Source organism: Nycticebus coucang, chromosome 1 (assembly GCF_027406575.1).
Source record: "Nycticebus coucang isolate mNycCou1 chromosome 1, mNycCou1.pri, whole genome shotgun sequence".
NCBI lineage: Eukaryota > Metazoa > Chordata > Mammalia > Primates > Lorisidae > Nycticebus > Nycticebus coucang.
The window spans coordinates 125,364,799-125,390,021 of NC_069780.1; the positions used below are offsets into that span (position 1 = coordinate 125,364,799).

The following is a 25,223-nucleotide window of genomic DNA, read 5'->3' on the forward strand; positions in this document are numbered from 1 at the left end:
TCTAATTCTTACATAGTTTTGATTTGGTCTCACTTTTATATTATTTATATAAAGCTAGATATATATAATTAGAGATTAAAATTAATTAGAGCTAGAAGACAAGAATCTAAATACTTTAACATAATAACTGAGGCCAAATACGATCAGTTGTTAGAAATTTAATTTTACATGTTTTGCTTTAATAAATATAATAAAAGGTACAGAAAAATAATTTCTCTCAGTCAGCCTTATTTTAACATGCATATATCGATAATGGTAAAACCTTCACAATTTTTCATGTACTCCCCCATATATTAATACTTCCTAATGTCCATATAGAACAATCGTAATAGTTGTTCTAAAAGGATTTTAAGTATTTAGGATAAGAATTTCTATACCACAGAGCTATCTGCTTGAAAGAAAGATTTTAAAATCTACTAGATGTACTGAACGCAATAATAATTTTTATCATTATTACTTGTATTCCACATAATTTTTTCAGACATTGCTCTCTGTCTACATACATACACACACACACATATGTATACACACTTACGTATAAACATGTACATGTTATACGTGGTACATGTATACATACAGGTACATGTATATTTATTTACTTCAAACATCTTTTACATAATAAAGTAATGCAGGTTACACACTGGGGCAGCCTAGACCATTATTTAGTTGAAAAGGGTTATTAATTAAAAAAATCACTTTTTTCTTCATCATTTAAAAGGTAAGAAGCAAAGCCAGGAAAATAAAAGACTTCAACTGTCTTATGCAGGAACCACAATTGCCTCATCTTTTACAAATGCTCCTAGCATGAATTTTTAATCAATCAAGAGAAATAAGCTTCTATTAGGAGTCCAAATGTGTATCATTTGAATATTTGCCATTCATTGATTCCTAATAAGGAATCAAGTATGGTTACTTATATTTCATGTCTCTTTTTTGTTCATTATTAATCCTATAATTTGAGCTTAATTAATCCTATAAATATCCACTACATAAATTTTTAACTAATATTAATGGGTTCTGATCCTTAATGCCCAATTACTCATTATCACTTGTAAGTTTGTCGGTGCCCACCACATTAGTAATGACATCAAAGTGTTAATTATAATAGTGAATAACAATTTGGTTTAAGCATATTAAGTAAAGGAATAATTTATAACAGATTTTTATTTTAAATATATGCTAATCTACACATATTATAAATTAACAAATGAATAATGTAAAAACTACAGCAATATCAGGAAAGCTCCGCATTTTTATAATGCGGGCACATTGTGTACACACCGTCCTTGAACGTCATTCCAATCTCTCAGAAGCCTTTCATTTTCTTTCTGCAGGTGCTCATTTTTGGCCTGACTTTCTGTGATGGTGTCCAGGCAGTAACAAATAAGTTCTCTAATGACCTCAGCTGGGCTTGCAACTTTCTCTAGGTTGAAGGAACCAAGTCTGAACTAAAATGAAAGGAAAACAGGGTTAGTTCTGGCATATTATCAAGGTTCAGAAGTCTAGTTTTAAATATACATAATTTCTCAGAAGGGAGAAGTGTAATTTTTAAAAGAGTGCATTTATCAGATACAAATGCAGTGAAAAAAAAATAAGAACTGGGTTACTTCCTAAAGTTTCTTATGAAAGTTTACCATATAAATCAACATACAGCCACAGAATAATATTTACAAGTGGTAAGTCCCTGTCCCACCCCAGCAGAAAAGAAGGTAGCATAAGTACCATATAAGCATACTACCATCTGGTTGCTCAAGACTAATTTTAAGTACCTCTGCTGGGAACAAAAAAAGGCATTATATTTGAGCATTTTTAACTCTATAATTTCTGCTAATATAAACAGTAAAACAAAATATGTGACATATAACTTATTAAAGAAAGATCAAAATTTTCGTAATAACTAAGTGAAAGGTAACTGATAACCATATGGAATTATTCCTTTATCTAAAGACTGTAATTTATTATTACAAATTGCCAATAATAAACATAAGTGCCAAGCTGGAGTACTTTTATGTAAAAGTAAGATTCTTTAAAAATATCTTAATTCCTTTAGTAGTAGGCACTATAAAATAATAGTATAAAAATAGTTTCAGTTATAGTTATAGAATTTGGAATGCTGACAAGGATGTTGGAACACAATGATTAGTGATAATTATAAATATCCCAATATTAAAATTACAATTATTATAACAGATAATAAAAATTATTATAATATAGCTACCATGTCTTATGGATGAAATATAACTCAAGCATAGCACAAATATAAACTCATCTAATTCTCACCATAAAGGTACTATTACTATATCCAAATTATAGATTAATAAACCGAGGTTCAGAGTAGTCATCCAACCTTCTGAAGAGATAAAGTCAAAACCCTGCTATGCTACGCTATTATGCTGTTTCCTGAGATAAGAAGGTCTCCTAACTAATAAGGGTAAGAATTAGGTTGAGAGTCTACATACAATTCTGAAGAAATACTCTGGTAGCTTTGAATAAGTAGCAAAAATGTAAAACTGACAGGCTTTTTTTGTTTGCTTGCTTTGGGTTTTTATCTTTTTGCTTTATAGGTCATAAATTTCTATTATTCCATTTACCTAATAAGAACATTTTCCAAAGTATTGCTTTTAAAAGAATATTTCTAGAAATATGTTATATACAGATTGAGAAGTATTTAACAGTGGCTGAGGATTTTCAGACAAACCCTTATCAGGCAATTTATAAATAAAACTAGAAGTCAATAAAGTGAAAATCCCTTGTAGCATTTTACAAATCATTTCAATTAATTCCTTTAATTTAGGATCATTTGAATATATAACCCAAGGAAGCAAATCTTTCTGGGAGAAATATGTTTGCTAATTTACTGTAAATCGTGAGATAGAAAACATGGGTAGAAGATCACATTACAGAAACCCTGCCAAAAGGCTGAAATACTTTGCTAGGTTGGGAAATATTTATTTATATCAATTTAAAATGTAAAAGAAAACAATAGATATTTATATTATTTTATATCAAAGGCACATTTTAGAGTATTTTAAAGGATTAAATATTACTATTATAGCCACAAAAGAAATGGAATAGGTAGTTGCAAATATATATATTTTTAATTGAAACCCAAGGAGGCTGTAATGTCTGCTTAATCTTGTTTTATCTCACCTCTTCCTGTCTCTTAACAAAGGGAAACCAGTTAAAGAAAAATATTAAAGATATTTATTTCAATGGGTATACCCACTTGTATTAGACTCACATATTTACCCTAAATTAAATAATTTATGAAATATTTAACAAACAAGACTTGAAAAACTACAAAAAATTTCAATTGAAATTATGTCACGCCTGAGTTATTTATTTTTCCTACACTTAGAATCAAACAACCAAAAGCATCTGCAGTTTCCTCATATAATGAAATATGAGCTCATTTGACAAACATGTAAGTTCAAATAAAGTTTTATCTATGTAAATATAAATAAATTGAAAGTAAATTTGAACATTTACCTTTGGAAGCTTTTCTAAGTATAAACACTTGCAAAGTTAAAGGCAAAGGTCACCTATAGAATATTGTTGTTTTTTTTTTTCAAGTTGATACAAAGGAGGAGAAAAATTGAGCTAATTTTATTTTTAGACAACAGATTACACTATCAGCAAAACATGAACCCACAAAGTGATTTCGTATTCTCTCATTATCACGATTGCCAGGCAGCTTTTACAAAGAAGGACATTTTTAGAAAGAAAGAGTTTTCCACCACTTGAAAGTTTCAAAATGTCAAATGGATAAAGCATTCATACCACACCTTGATCCTCAATAAAGTAATCACTAAAATACAAATACAGAGATAAACATAAGGCCAGCCCTCTACACTTTTAGATGACAGAGAAAGGAGTAATTCTAAATCATTAATAACAACTTCTTTCAAAATATAACTCAAACACATTTATTCAAAATTCCGAAAGAAAATTCTTAAAACTTTTAGCTATTAATTACAAAATAAAATGTCATTTTTTCCCTATAGAGTAGGCAATTCTTTCTTGGTATTTTTTTCCTAATTATTTTCATCAGTTTCTGGTCCCTTAGCAGGTATAAATACTTGTTACTTCAAACAATAAATAAACTACACGTGTCTACAAACTCAATCCAAGAAAAGGATTTTATTCCAAATGCTCAGATTAATTTTTTTCTTTAATTCTCACTCCCATGTAGAGAGAGGGATTCTGGTAGTCTTCTGCCTCTGAACACAGGCTTCCAGGCATGTTAGGAAGCCTCTTTCACCTTCACTGCCACTCCCTCAGCTGTCCCCACTGTCACTGACGCAAGGGACTCCAGGGACCTCATGCCTACAAACACTGGACTTCGAGGAGAGCCTCCCATCAGGCCCAACAAAATGAGAAGCAGAACATATTCCTGGGTTCCACTTCTACATCCACCCCACCCTTACGCTGTCCCTCAACAGAGCAAAAGTGGCAACTGAAGTATCATTTCTAAAGCCAGAAAATTCACACAAAAGCTATATTGTAACACGTCAAGTTTTAGTTTTTTTACTCCAGTTTCTTGTGGGGCCATTAGCACAGCTGTTCTTTGTTTATTAGTTCTGCCATTTTTAAATAATCTAAAATATAAAATCGTGACTTCAAATGGGAGAGCAGTCAGAAACCAGAAATTAAAGACATTTTGAGAGCATGCCTCTTTGGCGCCCCCAAACTGTTTCTTTCTGTAAGCAATTCTCAATCTTATTGAGAAGTCAAAGGACAAAACCTTGCACCAAGTACATCATTCAGTCTATAATCTTTTACAATTTTAAACTATGCCTTTATTTCTCCATGTAAAAAAGCTGAGAACAATGAACTCCTTAAATGTTAACGATGATCATAGTGAGCTGTACTGACTGACTCTGACTGGTTATCATTTCATCTGGTAAAACAAATAATTGCAGCATTTCAAATTTAATCAGCATTTAAAATTACCAATTTCAGAAAACTCTCCCATTTGCTTTGGCCAGGGCGTTATTTAATCTGGATGCCTGTCCACCTGTCAATCTTCAAGTCTACGATTAAATGCCATCTCCTCTTCCCCATCACCTCAGGCCCAGGTGACGTTCTCTCACTTCTTTATCTTACACTGGCCTCTCTCAGTCTCATGCAATTTATCAGCCACCTCAGCCTGCTTATGTGTTTCTCTGGTTGTCTCAGAAATGCAGTCTTTGCCTTTAGACTTCAAGCTTTTTGTTACCAGGAGTCATAGTCTGAATTTCTTACCCAGCCTCCAAAGTATCTCACGTGACTCTGGACACATATGCACGAAATAGGTGTTTGATAAAGAGGCGATGACTTTGTTATATGAATGATCCTAATTAATGAGGAAATATAAAACTATGATGGGGTAAGTAAAGAATTTGGACAGTGCTTCTGTGAATACCAGTTACCAAATGTCTGATTTATTTTAGTGATGGGTATAACTTAAAAAGGGTCGTTCTAAGCGTTTCTGGCAATAGAAGTATTGTCAAAGTATGATTTGATTATTCTGCTTCGAACATATCAACTAAAGGGCTTGAGTTTTGATACATTATCACAGTAGAGTAAATAACCTTGCAGAATTAATCTCCATTACTATCTTGGGAACTGAGATGTGCAACTAAAGAGGAGAATAAAGACACTTAATGTTATTAGTAGGCAATAATGGTCAGATAGGATCTCATTTTTTTTTTTTTTTTTTTGCAGTTTCTTGGCCAGGGCTGGGTTTGAACCCACCACCCTCAGCATATGGGGCCAGCACCCTACTCCTTGAGCCACAGGTGCCACCCAGGATCTCATTTTTCTTAAATAAGTACTTTTAAATTTATTCATATCAAAGTTTAGTTGTATCGAAATATTTGTACCCTGTTAAAATCAAAGCTTATCCATTACAGTTTGCAATGCAGAATATTTTGCCTATTATAGACACTTAGCTAGTTACATATACATAGTGGTGATAATATACAGTTGTAAAATTACAGCAGTATAAAAAAATCACTCAAGTTACATTAAAAAAGGGGGGGAGGGCTAAACTGCCTTACCTTGGCCTAATTATATCTTGAACTATCTAAATATTTTGAATCAACCATATGTCCACTAAGATCTTTGCACCATGAATTCTCTAGAGACTTTCTAAAATTTTCACTTGCATGCAAACAAAGAAAATTATAAATGAACCTCCTAAAGCTGCAGTGACTCATCAGTTGACAACTGGTCATATTTATCTTATAAGTAGCCTGACCAGAAAAGGATACTGGTAAGGACCCCTTGTAAAGAGGTTAAAGACAAAAACAAAAACAGCCAGGAAAGGTGGTGTATGCCTGTAATCCTATCACTCTGAGAGGCTGAGCTGGGAGAATCAGTTAAGGCCAGGAGTTTGAGATTAGCCTCAGTAAGGATGGTAGAACCCATCTCTGGAAAAAAAAAAAAAAATTATCCAGGCATGGTGGTGTGTGCTTGTAGAACCAGCTACTTGAGAGGCCGAGACAGGAGGCTCAATTAAGCCTAGGAGTTTTGGGTTACAATAAGCAATGATGAGGCCACTGCACTTTATCCCGGGCAACAAACAAAGAACAAAACCTTGCACTTTTTTTTTTTTTTTCTGTAGAGACAGAGTCTCACATTATTGCCCTCGGTAGAGTGCCGTGGTGTCACAGCTCACAGCAACCTCCAACTCCTGGGCTTAGATGATTCTCTTGCCTCAGCCTCCCGAGTAGCAAAATCTTCTACTTTTGTGACTACTAATCTAACATTTCCAATTTTCTTGCCCAAATTTCTTAGAGTTAATAATAATGCATAAACATCTTAAGGCGTTTGTATGACAAAAATAAAATAAAATATACAATGTTATTTATTTCTAATTATTTCAAAATATTCATTAACAGGGTACAAGTGTTTCTGACATGAATAGCTGAATAATGTTTAAGTCAGGGCTGTTGGTGTGTCCGTCACCAGAACACTGTTCATTGAATCCAATAGGTAAGTTTTTATCCCACATCTACCTTCCCACCCTTGCCCCTTGTTTGTGTCTTGTGTCCTTTTTATTGCCTTGTGCCCCTGTGTAAACATCTGTTAACTTCCACTTATCAATAAACACCATAAACATATGGTGTTTATTTTTTCATTCCTAAGATACTTCACTTAAGACAATGATCTCAAACTCCAACCAAGTTGCTTCAAATGACATTATTTTATTCATTTTTATGGCTGAGTAGTATTCCATGGTACACATACATATCACATTTTCTTTATCCACTCATGAATTCAAGGGTATGCAAAGTGACTCCACAGTTTTGCGACTGTAAATTGTGCTGCAATAAACATTCAAGTACAGGTGACATTTTGATAAAATGACTTCATTTCCTTTGGGTAGATACCCAGTAGTGGGATTGTTGGATCCAATGGTAGGGCTGCATTAATTTCTTTAAGGAATCTCCATACTGTTTCCCATAAATGTTATACCAATTTGCAGCCCCACCAACATAATATAAGTGTTCCTTTCTCTCTACATGCATGCCAGCACTTACATTTTTTTGACTTTTTAACAATGGTCATTCTGATAGGGGGAAGGTGGTATTTCATTGTAGTTTTAACTTGCATTTCCCTGATGATCAGTGATGTTGAGCATTTCTTAACGTGTTTACTGGCCATTTGTCTATCGTCTTTCAAGGGTTTGAGGTTGCTGTGAGCTGTGATGCCACTGTACTCTATGGAAGGCGACATAGTGAGATGCTGTCTCAAAAAAATAATAAATAAAATAAATAAATAAATAATCTCAATCAGAAATGAAAAAGAACTAATCATTACAACTGATACTACAGAAATGCAAAATATCATTCATGAATACTATGAAATCTCTCAGCAAATAAACTAGAAAGTCTAGAGGAAATATGTAAATTATTAGAAACATATTATCTGCCAAACATAAAGAAGGAAGAAACAGAAACTGAATAGACAAAGAATGAGCAGAGAAATTGAAGCAGTAATTAAAAGGAAATCCTAACCAAAACAAAAAAGAAAAAAAAAATGTAGTGGAACAGTTGCTTTGCAGGTGAATTCTTCCAGATACTACTAAGAACTTGTACCTATCCTACAGAAACAACCCCATAACATCAAGGAGGAGAAAATCCTCCCTAACTCATTCTGTGAAGCCAGTATCATCAACAAAACAAAACTACAGACCAATATCCCTGCAAAAATCCTTGACAAAATCCTGGTAAATTGAACTCAACAGCCCATCAAAAAGATAATCCACAATGGTCAAATGTGGATTATCATCCCAGGGATGCAGAGATGGTTTAACATATACAAATCAATAAACATGATTCATCACATTATTAGAAACAAGAACAAAGACCATATGATCACATTAACAGATGCAGAAGAAAAAGTATTCAGTATGGAGAATCCAATACCCTTTAATGATAAAAACTCTCAACAACGGAGGAGAGAGCAAGATGGCGGCCGAGTAACAGCTTCCTTGCATCTGGGCACCGTGAGTCTGGGGAGATAGGACTCCAGGCATCTCTGGCGGATGGGATCTGCCTATAATCATCCTTGTGAGGATACAGGGAGTCAGCGAGAGACTTTTGGACCCCAAGAGGAGGACTAAAACAGTGGAAAAACCGCCAAGCGGTCGCGTGTGTTCAATTGGTCTAAACCCACCAGCAACTGTAAGTATGTTCAGTAGCAGCGAGACTGCAAACCAGAAAGGCCTTACCTGTGAACTGTTTTGGTGTCTTTGGACTTGGCACTCAGTTAACTGAACTACCTTGGGGAGAGCCTGAGCGGAAGTGCGGAGGACTTCGGCCATTGTCTAGGGCCCCAGTCTGAGCCGCTGAGCCAGACGGAGCTAATAGGGTTGGGCTGTGGGCCACAGGGAGCCATTGTGAGTGATCTGCCCTGGCAAGCTTCGCCCTCAGGGTCCCAGAGCAAGATTCGGGCAGGAGTGGTAACCCAGTGACTGAGTAGCCTAAGGGCGGGGTCTCAGCCACCTTACAGCCCTAACCCTCAAGGGCAGAGTGAGACCAGTTTTGGCACACTGGGTAAGTGGATAGCCACTTCAGCAGTGATTCCAGCGACAAGCACTTTCCTGGGAAAGCTTCTACTCAGCAAGTTTACAAGTTCAAAGTGCCTTTTAAGAGGGCTGAAGGGAAATTTAGGGTGTCTACCTGCTGGGGTTGGAGAAATCTGCAGCCTCCAGTTGTATCAGCACTGTGATTAACACTCATACCCCTGAAGACCACATGTTGCCCAGACAATATTCAACAATATATACATACTGCTTTGTTTTTGGTTGTGTTTTTTTTTTTTCTGTTTTTTTTGGTTTGGTTGTTTTTCTGTTTATATTGATGTTGTTGATGTTGTTCTGTTTTTTAATTTCAACCTTTTCCGTACAGATTTTTTTCTTTCTCAATTTTTCTAGTGTAATTATAATTTCCCATTGCTGCCTTTTTCAATAATTAGAACTTCATTATTGTTAGTGTTTCTACTGCTATTATTTGGGTTTTCATCCAATTTCAACCCGTAAAGTTTACTGTTGGCTTGTTTTGGTTTGATTTATAGCATTATTGTCTTTCCTCTCTACTTGGTGGAGGTGGGGTACTGTGTCTGCCCAGGTTAGCAAAGAGCTGCTGACCTCAAGGGAACCACCCAACTGGGCACCCCTAGAAGGTGGAGTTTTTTTAAGGTTCTGTCAAAGTACCCTACTGTACACCTATATTGCTCTGTCTCCCTCTTTCTGTGCCTCTCTTCTTTTTGTCAAGATTCCTTTTACCCACCCCCTCTCCTTTCTCTATTCTTTTTTCTTTTCACTCGTTCCTCCTTTCTTTCATCCCTTTCTTGCTCTTAAACCTTCTCATCCTTCTGGTCCTGTACCAAAAGGACTCATCGAAACCTTAGTCCACAGGCATGAGAATTTAAAGAGCAAGAGGAAGAGAAAGGAAAATTAGGGCAAGGAAACAGATAAAAGAAATCACACATGAGGAAGAATCAGCAGAAAACGCGAGGCAACATGAAGAAACAGTCCAGAACAACCCCGCCAAGGGGCCATGAGGTAGCTAATGCAGAGGATTCCACCTATAAAGAAAAGTTAGGAACGACAGAAAGGGAATTTAGAATACACATGATGAAAACAATGAAAGAAATGATGGAAACAATAAAGGAAACTGCTAATAAAGTGGAAAATAACCAAAAGGAAATCCAAAAACAGAATCAAATAAGAGATGAACAATATGAAGACTATAAAAAGGATATAGCAGAACTGAAGGAACGGAAACAGTCAATTAGGGAACTTAAAGATGCAATGGAAAGTATCAGCAACAGGTTAGACCATGCAGAAGAAAGAATTCCAGAGGTAGAAGACAAAGTTCTTGAGATAACTCAGATAGTAAAAGAGGCAGAAAAGAAGAGAGAGAAAGCAGAATGTTCACTGTCAGAATTATGGGACTTTATGAAGTGTTCCAACATACGAGTTATAGGAATCCCAGAAGGGGAAGAAGAACGCCCCAGAGGACTGGAAGCCATACTAGAGAATATTATAAAAGAAAATTTCCCAAATATCACGAAAGATTCTGACACACTAATTTCAGAGGGATATCAGACTCCAGGTCATCTCAACTCTAACCGAGCTTCTCCAAGACACATTGTGATGAACCTGTCCAAAGTCAAGACAAAAGAAAAGATTCTGCAAGCTGCCAGGAGTAAGTGCCAGTTGACCTACAGGGGCAAATACATCAGAGTGACCACAGACTTCTCTAATGAAACTTTCCAAGCAAGAAGACAATGCTCATCTACCTTTAATCTACTTAAACAGAACAATTTTCAGCCCAGAATTCTATACCCTGCTAAGCTAAGCTTTAAAATTGACGGAGAAATCAAATCATTTACGGGTATACAAACATTGAGAAAATTCGCCACAACAAGACCAGCTCTACAGGAAATACTTCAACCTCTTCTACACACTGACCATCACAATGGATCAGCAGCAAAGTAAGAACTCAGATATTAAAGGCCAGAACCTAACCTCCACACTGATGCAAAAGACAAAACTAAGCAATGGACTCTCTCAAAATAAGATAATAGAATACTACCACACTTATGAATTATCTCAATAAACGTTAATGGCTTGAATTCCCCACTGAAGAGACACAGATTGGCTGACTGGATTAAAAAACACAAGCCATCCATTTGCTGTCTGCAAGAAACACACCTGGCTTCAAAAGACAAATTAAAACTCCGAGTCAAGGGTTGGAAGACAATTTTTCAGGCAAATGGAATTCAGAAGAAAAGAGGAGTTGCAATCTTGTTTTCAGATACATGTGGATTTAAAGCAACTAAAGTCAAAAAAGACAAAGATGGTCACTTTATATTGGTCAAGGGAAAAATACAACAATAAGATGTTTCAATTCTAAATATTTATGCACCCAATTTAAATGCTCCCAGATTCTTGAAACGGACCTTACTCAGTCTGAGCAATATAATATCTGATAATACCATCACAACAGGGGACTTTAACACTCCTCTTACAGAGCTGGACAGATCCTCTAAACAGAAATTAAACAAAGATATCAGAGATTTAAATGAGACCCTAGAACAACTGTGCTTGATAGACGCATATAGAACACTCCGTCCCAAAGATAAAGAATATACATTCTTCTCATCACCCCATGGAACATTCTCCAAAATTGATCATATCCTGGGACACAAAACAAATATCAACAGAATCAAAACAATTGAAGTTTTATCTTGTATCTTCTCAGACCATAAGGCACTAAAAGTGGAACTCAACTCTAACAAAAACGCTCGACCCCACACAAAGGCATGGAAATTAAACAATCTTCTGTTGAATAACAGATGGGAGCAGGAAGAAATAAAATAGGAAATCATTAACTTCCTTGAGCATAACAACAATGAAGACACAAGCTATCAAAACCTGTGGGATACTGCAAAAGCAGTTTTGAGAGGAAAATTTATCGCTTTAGATGCCTACATTCGAAAAACAGAAAGAGAACACATCAACAATCTCACAAGCCATCTTACAGAATTGGAAAAAGAAGAACAATCTAAGCCTAAACTCAGTAGAAGAAAAGAAATATCCAAAATCAAATCAGAGATCAATGAAATTGAAAAAAAAAGAATCATTCAGAAAATTAATGAAACAAGGAGTTGGTTTTTTGAAAAAAATAAATAAAATAGATAAACCATTGGCCAGACTAACGAGAAATGGAAAAGTAAAATCTCTAGTAACCTCAATCAGAAATGTTAAAGGGGAAATAACAACTAATCCCACAGAGATACAAGAGATCATCTCTGAATACTACCAGAAACTCTATGCCCAGAAATTTGGCAATGTGAAGGAAATGGATCAATATTTGGAATCACACCCTCTCCCTAGACTTAGCCAGGAAGAAATAGACCTCCTGAACAGACCAATTTCAAGCACTGAGATTAAAGAAACAATAAAAAACCTTCCAACCAAAAAATGCCCTGGTCCAGATGGCTTCACTCCAGAATTCTATCAAACCTTCAAGGAAGAGCTTATTCCTGTACTGCAGAAATTATTCCAAAAAATTGAGGAAGAAGGAATCTTCCCCAACACATTCTATGAAGCAAACATCACCCTGATACCAAAACCAGGAAAAGACCCAAACAAAAAGGAGAATTTCAGACCAATCTCGCTCATGAATATAGATGCAAAAATTCTCAACAAAATTCTAGCCAATAGATTACAGCTTATCATCAAAAAAGTCATTCATCATGATCAAGTAGGCTTCATCCCAGGGATGCAAGGCTGGTTTAACATACACAAGTCCATAAACATTATCCACCACATTAACAGAGGCAAAAATAAAGATCATATGATCCTCTCAATAGATGCAGAAAAAGCATTTGATAAAATCCAGCATCCTTTTCTAATTAGAACACTGAAGGGTATAGGCGTAGGTGGCACATTTCTAAAACTGATCGAAGCTATCTATGACAAATCCACAGCTAATATTTTCCTGAATGGAGTAAAACTAAAAGCTTTTCTTCTTAGAACTGGAACCAGACAAGGTTGTCCTCTGTCACCTTTACTATTCAACGTAGTGCTGGAAGTTCTAGCCAATACAATTAGGCAAGACAAGGAAATAAAGGGAATCCAAATGGGAGCAGAGGAGTACAAACTCTCCCTCTTTGCTGACGACATGATCTTATACTTAGAGAACCCCAAAGACTCAACCACAAGACTCCTAGAAGTCATCAAAAAATACAGAAATGTTTCAGGATATAAAATCAATGTCCACAAGTCAGTAGCCTTTCTATATACCAATAACAGTCAAGATGAGAAGCTAATTAAGGACACAACTCCCTTCACCATAGTTTCAAAGAAAATGAAATACCTAGGAATATACCTAACGAAGGAGGTGAAGGACCTCTATAAAGAAAATTATGAAATCCTCAGAAAGGAAATAGCAGAGGACATTAACAAACGGAAGAACATACCATGCTCATGGATGGGAAGAATCAACATTGTTAAAATGTCTATACTTCCCAAAGCAATCTACCTATTCAATGCCATTCCTATCAAAATACCAACATCGTACTTTCAAGATTTGGAAAAAATGATTCTGCGTTTTGTATGGAACTGGAATAAACCCCGTATGGCTAAGGCAGTTCCTAGTAACAAAAATAAAGTTGAGGGCATCAGCATACCAGATTTTAGTCTGTACTACAAAGCCATAGTGCTCAAGACAGCATGGTACTGGCACAAAAACAGAGACACAGACACTTGGAATCGAATTGAAAACCAAGAAATGAAACTAACATCTTACAACTACCTAATCTTCGATAAACCAAACAAGAACATACCTTGGGGGAAAGACTCCCTATTCAATAAATGGTGTTGGGAGAACTGGATGTCTACATGTAAAGACTGAAAGTGGACCCACACTTTTCCCCACTCACAAAAATTGATTCAAGATGGATAAAGGACTTAAATTTAAGGCATGAAACAATAAAAATCCTCCAAGAAAGCATAGGAAAAACACTGGAAGATATTGGCCTGGGGAAAGACGTCATGAAGAAGACTGCCATGGCAATTGCAACAACAAAAATAAACAAATGGGACTTCATTAAACTGAAAAGCTTCTATACAGCTAAGGAGACAACAACCAAAGCAAAGAGACAACCTACACAATGGGAAAGGATATTTGCATATTTTCAATCAGACAAAAGCTTGATAACTAGGATCTATAGAGGACTCAAATTAATCCACATGAAAAAAGCCAACAGTCCCATATATCAATGGTCAAGAGACATGAATAGAACCTTCTCTAAAGATGACAGACGAATGGCTAACAAACGTATGAAAAAATGTTCATCATCTCTATATATTAGAGAAATGCAAATCAAAACAACCCTGAGATATCATCTAACCCCAGTGAGAATGGCCCACATCACAAAATCTTAAAACTGCAGATGCTGGCGTGGATGTGGAGAGAAGGGAACACTTTTACACTGCTGGTGGGACTGCAAACTAGTACAACCTTTCTGGAAGGAAGTATGGAGAAACCTCAAAGCACTCAAGCTAGACCTCCCATTTGATCCTGCAATCCCATTACTGGGCATCTACCCAGAAGGAAGAAAATCCTTTTATCATAAGGACATTTGTACTAGACTGTTTACTACAGCTCAATTTACAATCGCCAAAATGTGGAAACAGCCTAAATGCCCACCAACCCAGGAATGGATTAACAAGCTGTGGTATATGTATATCATGGAATACTATTCAGCTATTTAAAAAAATGGAGACTTTACATCCTTCGTATTAACCTGGATGGAAGTGGAAGACATTATTCTTAGTAAAGCATCACAAGAATGGAGAAGCATGAATCCTATGTACTCAATTTTGATATGAGGACAATTAATGACAATTAAGGTTTGGGGGGTAGGAAAAGCAGAAAGAGGGATGGAGGGAGGGGGTTGGGGCCTTGGTGTGTGTCACACTTTATGGGGCAAGACATGATTGCAAGGGGGACTTTGCCTACAATTGCAATCAGTGTAACCTGGCTTATTTTACCCTCAATGAATCCCCAACAATAAAAAAACAAACAAACAGAAAAAGAAAAACTCTCAACAAACTAGGCATAGAAGGAACACATCCTCAAATCATAAAAGTCAAACCCACAACCAACATCATACTGAATAGGGAAAATTTGACAGCATTCCTCCTATAAACCAGAAAAAGATAAGGGTGCACATTGTAACCACTTCTATTCAACATAATACTGGAAGTCCTAGCCAGAGCAATCTGGCAAGAGATAGAAATGAAAGGGCACCAAATTGGAAAAGGGGAGGTCAAACAATCCCTGCTGATTATATGATCTTATATCTAGAAAACCCTAAAGACTCCACCAAAACACTCTTGTAATTGAAAAATTCAGCAAAGTCTCAACTTACAAAATCAATGTGTAAAAAAATCAGCAGCATTTTTATAAATCACTAACAATTAAGCTGAGAGTCAAACCAAAGACTCACTACCATTCACAACAGCTACAAAGAAAACAAAATATTTACAAATATACTTAACCAAGAAGGTGAAAGATCTGTACAAGGAGAGCTACAAAACACGAATGAAAGACGCTTACAGATGACACAAGAAACGGGAAAACACCCCCTGCTTGCACGTTGGTACAAACAACATCGTTAAAATGTCCACCCTGCCCAAAGTGATTTGTAGATTCAATGCAATATCCATAAAAATACCAGGCATATTATAGAAGTTAGAAAAAATAATCCTAAACTTCACTTGGAACCAAAAGAGCCCAAATAGCCAAAGCAATCTTAAGTAAAAAGAAAATATCTGGAAGCATCACATTAGCTGACTTCACATTATACTACAAGACTTCATGCATTTTATATCTTATAGGTTCTTAAAATCAAAATGTAGTATTTTAAATGTGAAGTTTGCTGAATTACATTTATAGTGCTAAAAAAATTAGCATTTTAAAGACATGTTATATGCTTTAATATTTTAAGTATCATCTAAGTTTTCTAATTTAAGACTTCATAATTGCAGAAATCATAGTGAGAATCAGAGAATCCTTAAGAGGGAAAAAAACCAAAAATCTAAGTGGTAAAAAGTCTCAGAAGTTACTTTACTTGGAAGGACTATAAATATTCACTGCATTACAATCTTAAAATAGAGATGATGAGTCTTTTGGTTCACAGAAAATACAGTGACATCTAGGGGATATATCTTAGCCTAACTAGATGCTATAATTAATAATGGAAAATTACACTAATTAACTCAAACAACTTCAAGGTTTTTCTTATAAAAACTGGATTTGGACAGGGAGAATGCAGTTACCTTTTGGTATTAGGCATTGATTTTCTTGGATTCAATGACACTCTTTTAGATTTCATCATACTTACCTAGTCACATCTTGTCATCACTCAGATGCCAAATTATAATGATTTCTGGAATAATCCTTTGACCCTATTCTCATTTTATTCTACTGAGTTTTATAGGGTTATTCATAATCACAGCTTTCATTATTAAATATAAGCTGAAAACTGTCAAATTTAGGTGCGGCCTCTCCCAAGTTCCAGACCTATATACACATTTAACTCCTTTTTGGATTGGTGCCACCAAGATGTCCTATATGGACCTCCAACTTCAAATGCCAATGCGAACTCACTGTCCATCCCCTTCACTCACAATAAGCTAGCTGCTCCCTGTATCTTCTACTAGACATTCGTCACTGACTCAGTTATACTTGTGTGGTCTGGTGACTAAGACTAAAGGCTATCATAACATCACAGTATTTAGTATTATTTTTTTCTTGTACTGGGCTAAAAACTGCAAAGGAACAGGAACTACACACTACTCATATTTGTAGCCCCATTCTGAACACAGTGAACTAGGATGTATTCATTCATTATCAGACTTTTTGAGCATGTACTATTTTCTATGAATAAGAAAGAAATTATGGGCGGCGCCTGTGGCTCAAGGAGTAGGGTGCCGGTCCCATATGCCAGAGGTGGCGGGTTCAAACCCAGCCCCGGCCAAAAATCACAAAAAAAAAAAGAAAGAAAGAAAGAAATTATATCTATTCTCCTGGAGCTTGTCTTTCAGTGGAGGGAGGTAATGATGCATAATGATCAGATGGTAATTTCAGATAAACTTATGTGAATTAAGAAAATAAAATGAGTAATGTGATAGTGAATAAAAGGTAGGGCCACTTGACACATAGATATCAGGGAACAATTCTGTGCTAAATAGGTGACACTGGGACAAATACTCAAAGGATGAAAAGGTGATAGCTACAAAACGATCTGGAATCCAGGCAGAGGTAAAAACACCTAGAATGACGAGTTCTAGAAATAAAAGGCCAGTATAACACAGAAAACTTGGGAGGGAGCACAGAGGAGATGAGACTGTGTAGGCAGACGGGGCCCAGATCATGTAGGACTTTGTGGCCAACAGTAGGAAGATCAAAGTTTAAACATTCTAGAATACTCCAAACAGTTCTAAAAAAAAAAAAAAAAATGGCAATAGTATAAGTATTGACAAATAATTATCTGAAATCATTATATTTATAAATGTTTATTATCTCCTTTCTCCACTGCAAACATGAGCTACATGCTCATACAAAGAGTTCAAAAAGGGGCGGCGCCTGTGGCTCAAGGAGTAGGGCGCCGGTCCCATATCCCGGAGGTGGCGGGTTCATACCCAGCCCCAGCCAAAAACCACAAAAAAAAAATAAAAAATAAAAAAATAAAAAACAAAGAGTTCAAAAAATGTCAACTAAGTGAACGACAACTTTGTCACAAATGCTATAAGTCTGTCTCTGGTTTGGCAATATTACTTGAGGAGCATTTACATTTTAAATCTAAAGATCTAAAAATAGTTTCCTTTCGAGGTCTTTGTCTGTAAGGGCACGTAACTATTCATCCACATTTTCACTTTTTAAATTCCTTTCTCCAAACATATAGCCAATGTTGTCTCTGCCATTATTTAGGAATCTATTCTCTCCCTATTGATATAAAAAAACAGTATTATTAGAAATTAAATATTTACATATACTCGAGTATGTTCTTGAGTTTCCTAGTCAGTCTCATTAGTTTGTATCCCCTTACCAGTAGCATGCTCTTTTAATAGTAACTTTATGTATTATTATTAAATTCCATCTCATCATTCCTTTTTCAAAACTTCATTATCTAGGTTTGCCAAGAATATCCCATGAAATTTTGACTATGAATTTCAGACAAATCCAAAACAAAAATAAAGAAAACACCAACTAAAAAAAAAAAATACTGGTTTCACAGGTGTATATGTATCTCCAAACTCATTAAGTTGTGCACATTAAATATGTACAGCTTTTTGAACTCTTCTTTTTTAAATGCTGGGAATGTGGTTTGGAAATATATACATTTTCAAATTATTTTGAAAGGAATTAACTTATTTCCAATATGAATTACAAAGTAACACTTATTTTCCTCCATTCAGGACCATTATGCTTTTCATCTAATCAAGAATTCCTTTTATGTACTTTGGTTGAATTTCCCATGGCTTATTTTTTAATCAAACACCCTATGCTGCCGTTAACACTATTAAATGATCTGTGGGTAGAAATATAAATGCATCTACTCAGTCTTTCTTATTAATTTTTTGATCCCTTTATAATGTCAAAATAATTGTATGGTTTATGGGAACCTTAGAAATCTCTATATAAGAATCCCAACATTGACATCTATTTGCACTGGTCCTGAAAAAGTAACTATAACCTCTGCAGGAGAGGTTATCTATCTAAAGACTGCTTATAAAGGACTGTGCAAATACACCACAACAGAAATAATACCACAGAGCACAAAAAAACTACACTCTCGAGTCAGTTTAAATTTGATCCGCCTTTTAAAATGGTTGATTACTTTAACACAGTAGCATTCCAGAGTGCCTATGACAGGAAAATCTCACTAGGGCTGGGACCACTGTTTGCTGTTGCATGGATTCTGTTGCTCACGGAAACAGTGAGTAAGCAAACACTGTACAAAAGATATAATATGATAAAATATCATGCCATGTATGGGGATACTTAGGAAATATAACCTAATAGGATATATAGTATGGAATATCATAAACTTTTTATTTCTGAATTTAAACCAGTTTACCCCATTTAGTAACAAATAGGTCTCTCATAGCATTCTCTAGGAAAATTAAACTAGAACAGTTAAATCTTTTATGTTCTGACTAATATCTTCTGATTCTTTCCCATTTAAAAATGTCAGATATTTAGGCCAATCTCCATCCTACCACCACCAAAGAAAAACACTGAATTATATTTATTTGAGAGAAAGCATGATTGGTTAAAAGGTGTTATACTGACAGATACTTTTGGAAGCCAAAAGGTACCCCAGCTATAATGCAGTGGAATCTTCACAGCTCATTGCCTCTACAAACTCCTGGCCTTGAGCCACCTTCCTACTTCACCTTTCTGGGTAGCTGGGACTACAGGTGTGTGCCACCCCACTCTACTAATTTTTCCATTTTTTATAGAGAAAAAGTGTTCTTCTTGCTTAGGCTGGTAGGGAACACCTGACTCTCAGGCAATCCTCCTGCTTTGGCCTCCCAGATTGCTAGAATTACAGACATGAGTACAACGCCCAGTCAACAAACTAAAAGACACATTCAGACAAGAACCTATTTGAGAATATGTTCCAACAGTCTAATAGAAGAAACCAAGAAAAGGGAAGACATGTATATTAGTCTGTTCAGGCTGTGAAACCTAAAAGCTTCAGATGGGGTGATTTATAAACAACAGAATATATTGCTGACAGTTCTAGAGGCTGAGAAGTCCAAGATCAAGGCACGAGTACCTTGTGTCTGGTGAAGGCCTACTCCCCATTAATGGCATTTTCTTGCTGTGTTCTCACACAGTAGAAGAAGCAAGGGACTAAGAGGCTTCCTCAGAACTCTTCTGCAACAGTACCATTCAACAGAATGTGGCCCACATGACCCTAATCACCTCACAAAGGTCACGTCTTGTGATAACGTTGGACATTAAGTTACAACATCCAAATTTGGGCAGACACAAACATTTAGAGCACAGCAACATGGGGTCAAAAAAAGACATGGAGTTCAGTATTCTAGAGAGGAAAAATAGAATCATTAAAGTGATAATGAAGGAATTTATATATATTACCTTATTTCTTTTGTTCTCCTTCATCTTTTCCCTGTATTATTTTAAGAATTTTTTATGACAGTTAATATTACAATTTAGGCTTTAGGGTAAATAATATTCAGGTGTTTGGTGTGGGGGGGGTATTTTCCTTGAATTAGAAAATAAATATACAAACTTGGACACCATATATTTTTTGGGGGGATGAACATGAGAGCATCTTCATTTGAAGTAAAACACTGGCACCTTTTTAGGTAGAAGCAGTAAGTTGTTAACATTGTTTCACGTGGAAGTCCAGGTACACATGGAGGGGGATGAGTATAGGGCATGGTGGACTGTCCTCATCGTCTCTCAGGCCACGCCACACCTTCTGCTCTGCACACTGATGTCTCCTGGCTCTCCCTTCAATTCAGGTAATAGGACACACTAGAGCAGCGGTTCTCAACCTGTGCGTCATGACCCCTTTTTAACAATGGAAATACACTGTGGCATTAGGAATGTTGAGAACCACTGCACTAGAGGGAGACTGAAGGGTAGGATGAGGAAACAAGAGGTTTTCTTCCAAATTTTTTTTTTGGGGGGGGTGTTTTCAATTTTTTTTTTTTTTTTCAGTATCTATCAGCATTACTCAAGCAATCGCATTTCCTTTCAAATGGCCACCTGCTTTGGCATTCCCAGACTTGCCACACTGTAAACCTCCAAGATACCAACATGCAGCACCATCTTCAGGAATCCACCACAGCTCTGTAGGCACCTTCCTGTATTTCGGGCAGTACCTCCTGAAGTTTGAACTCCACAGGACACTAGTCTAGGATCCCAGGTTCTGGTAATGCCAATGTCTTTGCTTTTGTTCCCACTGCTTTGGTGTGGCAGCCTCTTTCTGTAATCATTAACAGGGAGCTTAACTATTCCCCTTTGGCTATTTCAATTCTCCTTGTAATTTCCTATATTAAATCCCTTATGTTCAAGTACCCACTGCAGTTTACAGTTTCCTGATTGAACTTTGTCTAATACAAATATTAAAAAGAGATTTCACAAAACAGCTATACAGATAGATGATTTAAGAAGCTATCATTCCAAATAACGAGGACAGGAAATTTCACAAAAATGAGTCACATACATAAGAAGGATCTGATGTATTATGACTAAGTACTGAGAGAAAAGTCGCAAATCTTTCAGAGAATCTGGGGGCGAATTAGAGACAGATACATAAAAATGATATTTATAAAAAAAAAAAAACCTCTTAAAGTTTTACAAGAAAGGAAATGTAATCCTAGTACTCTGTTTCTAACGTTGTTAACATTCAAAGAGTCATAATAATAAAATACTTAGGCCAGGCTCAGTGCTCACGCCTATAATTCTAGCATTCCGGGAGGCGGAGGCGGGTGGATTGCCTGAGCTCATCAGTTTGAGACCAGCCTGAGCCAGAGAAAGACCCTGTCTCTAAAAATAGCTGGGCATTGTGGCAGGTGCCTATAGTTCCAGCTACTTGAGAGGCTGAGGCAAGAGAACTGCTTAAGCCCAAGAGTTTAAGATTGCTGTAAGCTGTGACACCACAGCACTCTACTGAGGACAACAAAGTGAGACTTTATCTCAAAAAATAAAAATAAAAATAAAATACTTAGTATTTGTATAACCAAAAATTAAGCTATAACAATATTAGGAAGTTAAGGGAAAACTGAAAAGTATGTTTTCCTTGGAAGGGGCGATGAATTAAGAAAGCTAATTACTTATCTACCATAATAAAAAGCTATTAGGTAATATCTAAAACTGAAAAAAAATAAAGAAAAGAGAAAAATAAGACAGCTATTTGGAAACTTTAGAGGTAAATAAGAATTGGCAAAGGAAAAAAATCAAAAGTCGAATCAGAGACTGAAGAACGGATATAAAGAGAACTGCTATTTTTTCATTGTAAGATTTGTACAAACTATGATTTTTAAAATTACCATACGTATAATAACTTAGATAAGATAAAAGTTAAAACAAAACAGAAACAAATAGTGCTCAAAATAAGGTGAACTAGTTCTACTTTTAGGTTATTTGCTATGGCTACAGAACATTCATTGTTGATGTAGTAATATCAACAATGGCTATAAAGTATCCTTTTATAGTCTGATAACATAATTCATCCATATTCCAGGCAAGAACAACCTTCTAAAAAAGCTTGAGCCATCCACCCAAATATCAGCTAGAAGAACTTCTAAATATTAATTACCCCCAAAGCAAAATTATTTTTGGCCAAAACATTATAACATCCTAATGGACAATAGTGAAAAAATGCTATTCAACAGGTCACTCTTGTAATTACCAAGAATATAAAGGTAAAGTCACATTTGAAATTAGTAGGAACATTTTTGAGATTCTGCCAAAGTGGAAAACACCACTGGACAACTATCTCTGGATACCGAAGTTTAGGCCTAGTTCAGAAAACTCACGTGAGAACCTGAGCCACTGAGATTTTCCATAAACACAGTTCTAGCTCAACACTGTCATTTCATAGACTTGGATTTCCTCTGAATCTTAATTCCAATGTTCCTGACTCTGGCTGTAACATTTTACCTCCAGATTTTTCTGGTTCTCTGGCATCTATTACAATATTCTCTCTGATACTATGGCCATCTGTTTTTTGAAGTCCATTTCTGCCTAAAAAGCTGAGCTTCTCTATATAATCAAGATTCCATGAATCCTTTTCCATCCACACGCCTAAAAACCCTTTTTAATTTAGATCAATATAAACATCCTGGATTTTGCTTTATTCTTCTGCCTTATCTTCCCAATTCATTCCATCACCAATTTCTGTCCATTATATATCCTAAATAGTTCTCAAATCCGTTCCCCTTATCTCTGTCTGAATTACTCTTGTCCCAGTTCCAATCCCCAAAACCTGTCATTTAGATTAGTGTGACAACCTTCCAACTAGGCTCCCTGTCACTTCTGGTCTACCAGAGTGATCTTTTGAAATGTAAATCTGGGGTGGCGCCTGTGGCTCAGTGAGTAGGGCGCCCGACCCATATACCAAGGGTGGCGGGTCCAAAACCGGCCCCGGCCAAACTGCAACAAAAAAATAGCCAGGTGTTGCGATGGGTGCCTGTAGTACCAGCTACTTGGGAGGCTGAGGCAAGAGAATTGCCTAAGCCCAGGAACTGGAGGTTGCTGTGAGCTGTGTGATGCCACAGCATTCTATCGAGGGTGATAAAGTGAGGAAAAAAAAAAAAAATGTAAATCTGACCACACACACACACACACACACACACAAAATGTAAATCTGACCACGTCAATCCTAGCCTAAGAGTCTAAAGGCTTCCAAGGTAAGGCTCTTCATGGTTAGCACCTGCTTACCTCTCAAGCTTGAGCTCCCACAATTTCCCACTTTAAGGCCCATGATTCACTTTTCTGAAATATGTGTAGTTCTCTATTCCCACCCCAACTGTTATACTCTTTTTCTCATGCTTTTGTACAAACAATCCTAAAATAATCTGCTTGCTGCATACTTAAACCACACCACTCTGACCCTTTCAGTATTTCTTTTATACTGGAATTTCAATTGGTCTCAATATAAAGAAAAGCCACATGCAGGAATAGCGCTGTGATTGCTACATAATATATGGTTCATTTTTTTGCTCAAAACCCTTCACGTAGTGAGACTCATGATCACCATCTTTTAGAGACACAAAAGCAACTAAAAAAGGTTGGGGGGGTTTTATGAACAAACTGCTAATGTTACTGCTTTATTACTTAATAGAGCTTGAGAACAACATAATCAGTTGTCCTTTACTTGGGTATTAAAAGGTCATAATAAACCTTCATACTAATACTAAAGCTTTTCTGAAACAGTTTCCTTCTTATTTATTGGCTGTACTTTGTTTTAAATTCACTGCTTTTGTAAACATTATATCTGTTTTTACTGAAACCTATCTCAAAGGCTGTTTCAAAACAAAGGAGCAATAATTAATTTATAGATAAGGTAGAAAATAGCACATTTAACATTTAAACCCTTATTTTTGAAAGAACATTTAAAATCTGATCATAGCCACAGGAAATGGGTGGTGGAGGTTGGGATGAGTAACTTGCTATTTTAAATTTTTCTTATGCCTCGCATATCTATTAACATCACTCGATTAAATTATACTTTAATCTTTCGTTAATGTTAATAAATATAATTTAATAATTTTTTGTCTAGTAACCAAATTATGGTGTAAATTTATTAACTTTAGTGTCAAGAATCATTTCCCAGTATTTTATATGCCTATTTTCCCTTAAAGTTACTTGTAAATACTATGTATATGTACCTTTGCAAATTAGCTCAAGACAGGAAGATAAAATGTTATAAAACATGTCCCTAGAAAGTAAGTATCACATAACCTCATCTTTCTTTTTGGGAAAGTTGAGATGAGTCTTCCACAGCCCCAACCCTGCACTATCTATCATAACACTTTGCTTTATTTTTCTCTTAACACTTTTGACCAACTAAAATTACCTTGACTATTTTTAAAATTTATGTATTTTCTGCCTTACTACCTGTTTACCCACAATTAAAAAGTCCCAGGAAAGATGTTTAACTTCTTAAGTCAATGTATCCTCAGCACCCAAGAAGTATTTTTTGCTTTAATAAAACAGTGAATGAATTATGCTTATGTAAAAACCCTTCATCAAAGATCTATATTCACTATAGATTACAACTTGTACTAATCTCGATAGATGGAATAAAAAGAGCTGTAACTGTAGGGATTTCACCTCATGTGACAATGCAAGGGTGTACAGCATGCCCCCTGGGTGAGGGGCTCTTTTACAACTGGAAATTTACCTTGGAAGTGAGAACAATGTAATCTAAAAATGTGTACCCAAATACTAATTTGAAATAAAAAAAACTTAAAAGTATGTAAGTAGCCAGAGAAAAAGGTTGAAATTTTGCAGTGCTAAAATTACTGTTTGGAATGACATAATGTCATTACTGCATGAAATACCAAGTGTTTTTGTGGTAACTAGGTAAATAATTCACATTGCATAGAATAGCACCTTGTTGTTAGCAAATATTAAAACCAGAAACACATTTTAAGTCCAAAA

The 25,223-nt window shown here is 35.9% G+C and overlaps 1 protein-coding gene across 6 annotated transcripts in view; it reads right to left on the reverse strand.

Moving 5' to 3' along the window:
• XRCC4 (X-ray repair cross complementing 4) overlaps positions 1-25,223 on the reverse strand; it is a 299,449-nt gene that overhangs the window by 167,472 nt on the left and 106,754 nt on the right. For all 6 annotated transcript variants that reach the window (XM_053587148.1, XM_053587157.1, XM_053587196.1 and 3 more), the window contains exon 4: positions 1,282-1,448. In XM_053587148.1, the coding sequence (XP_053443123.1) occupies positions 1,282-1,448 (167 nt within the window). The remainder of the gene's footprint in view (positions 1-1,281; positions 1,449-25,223) is intronic.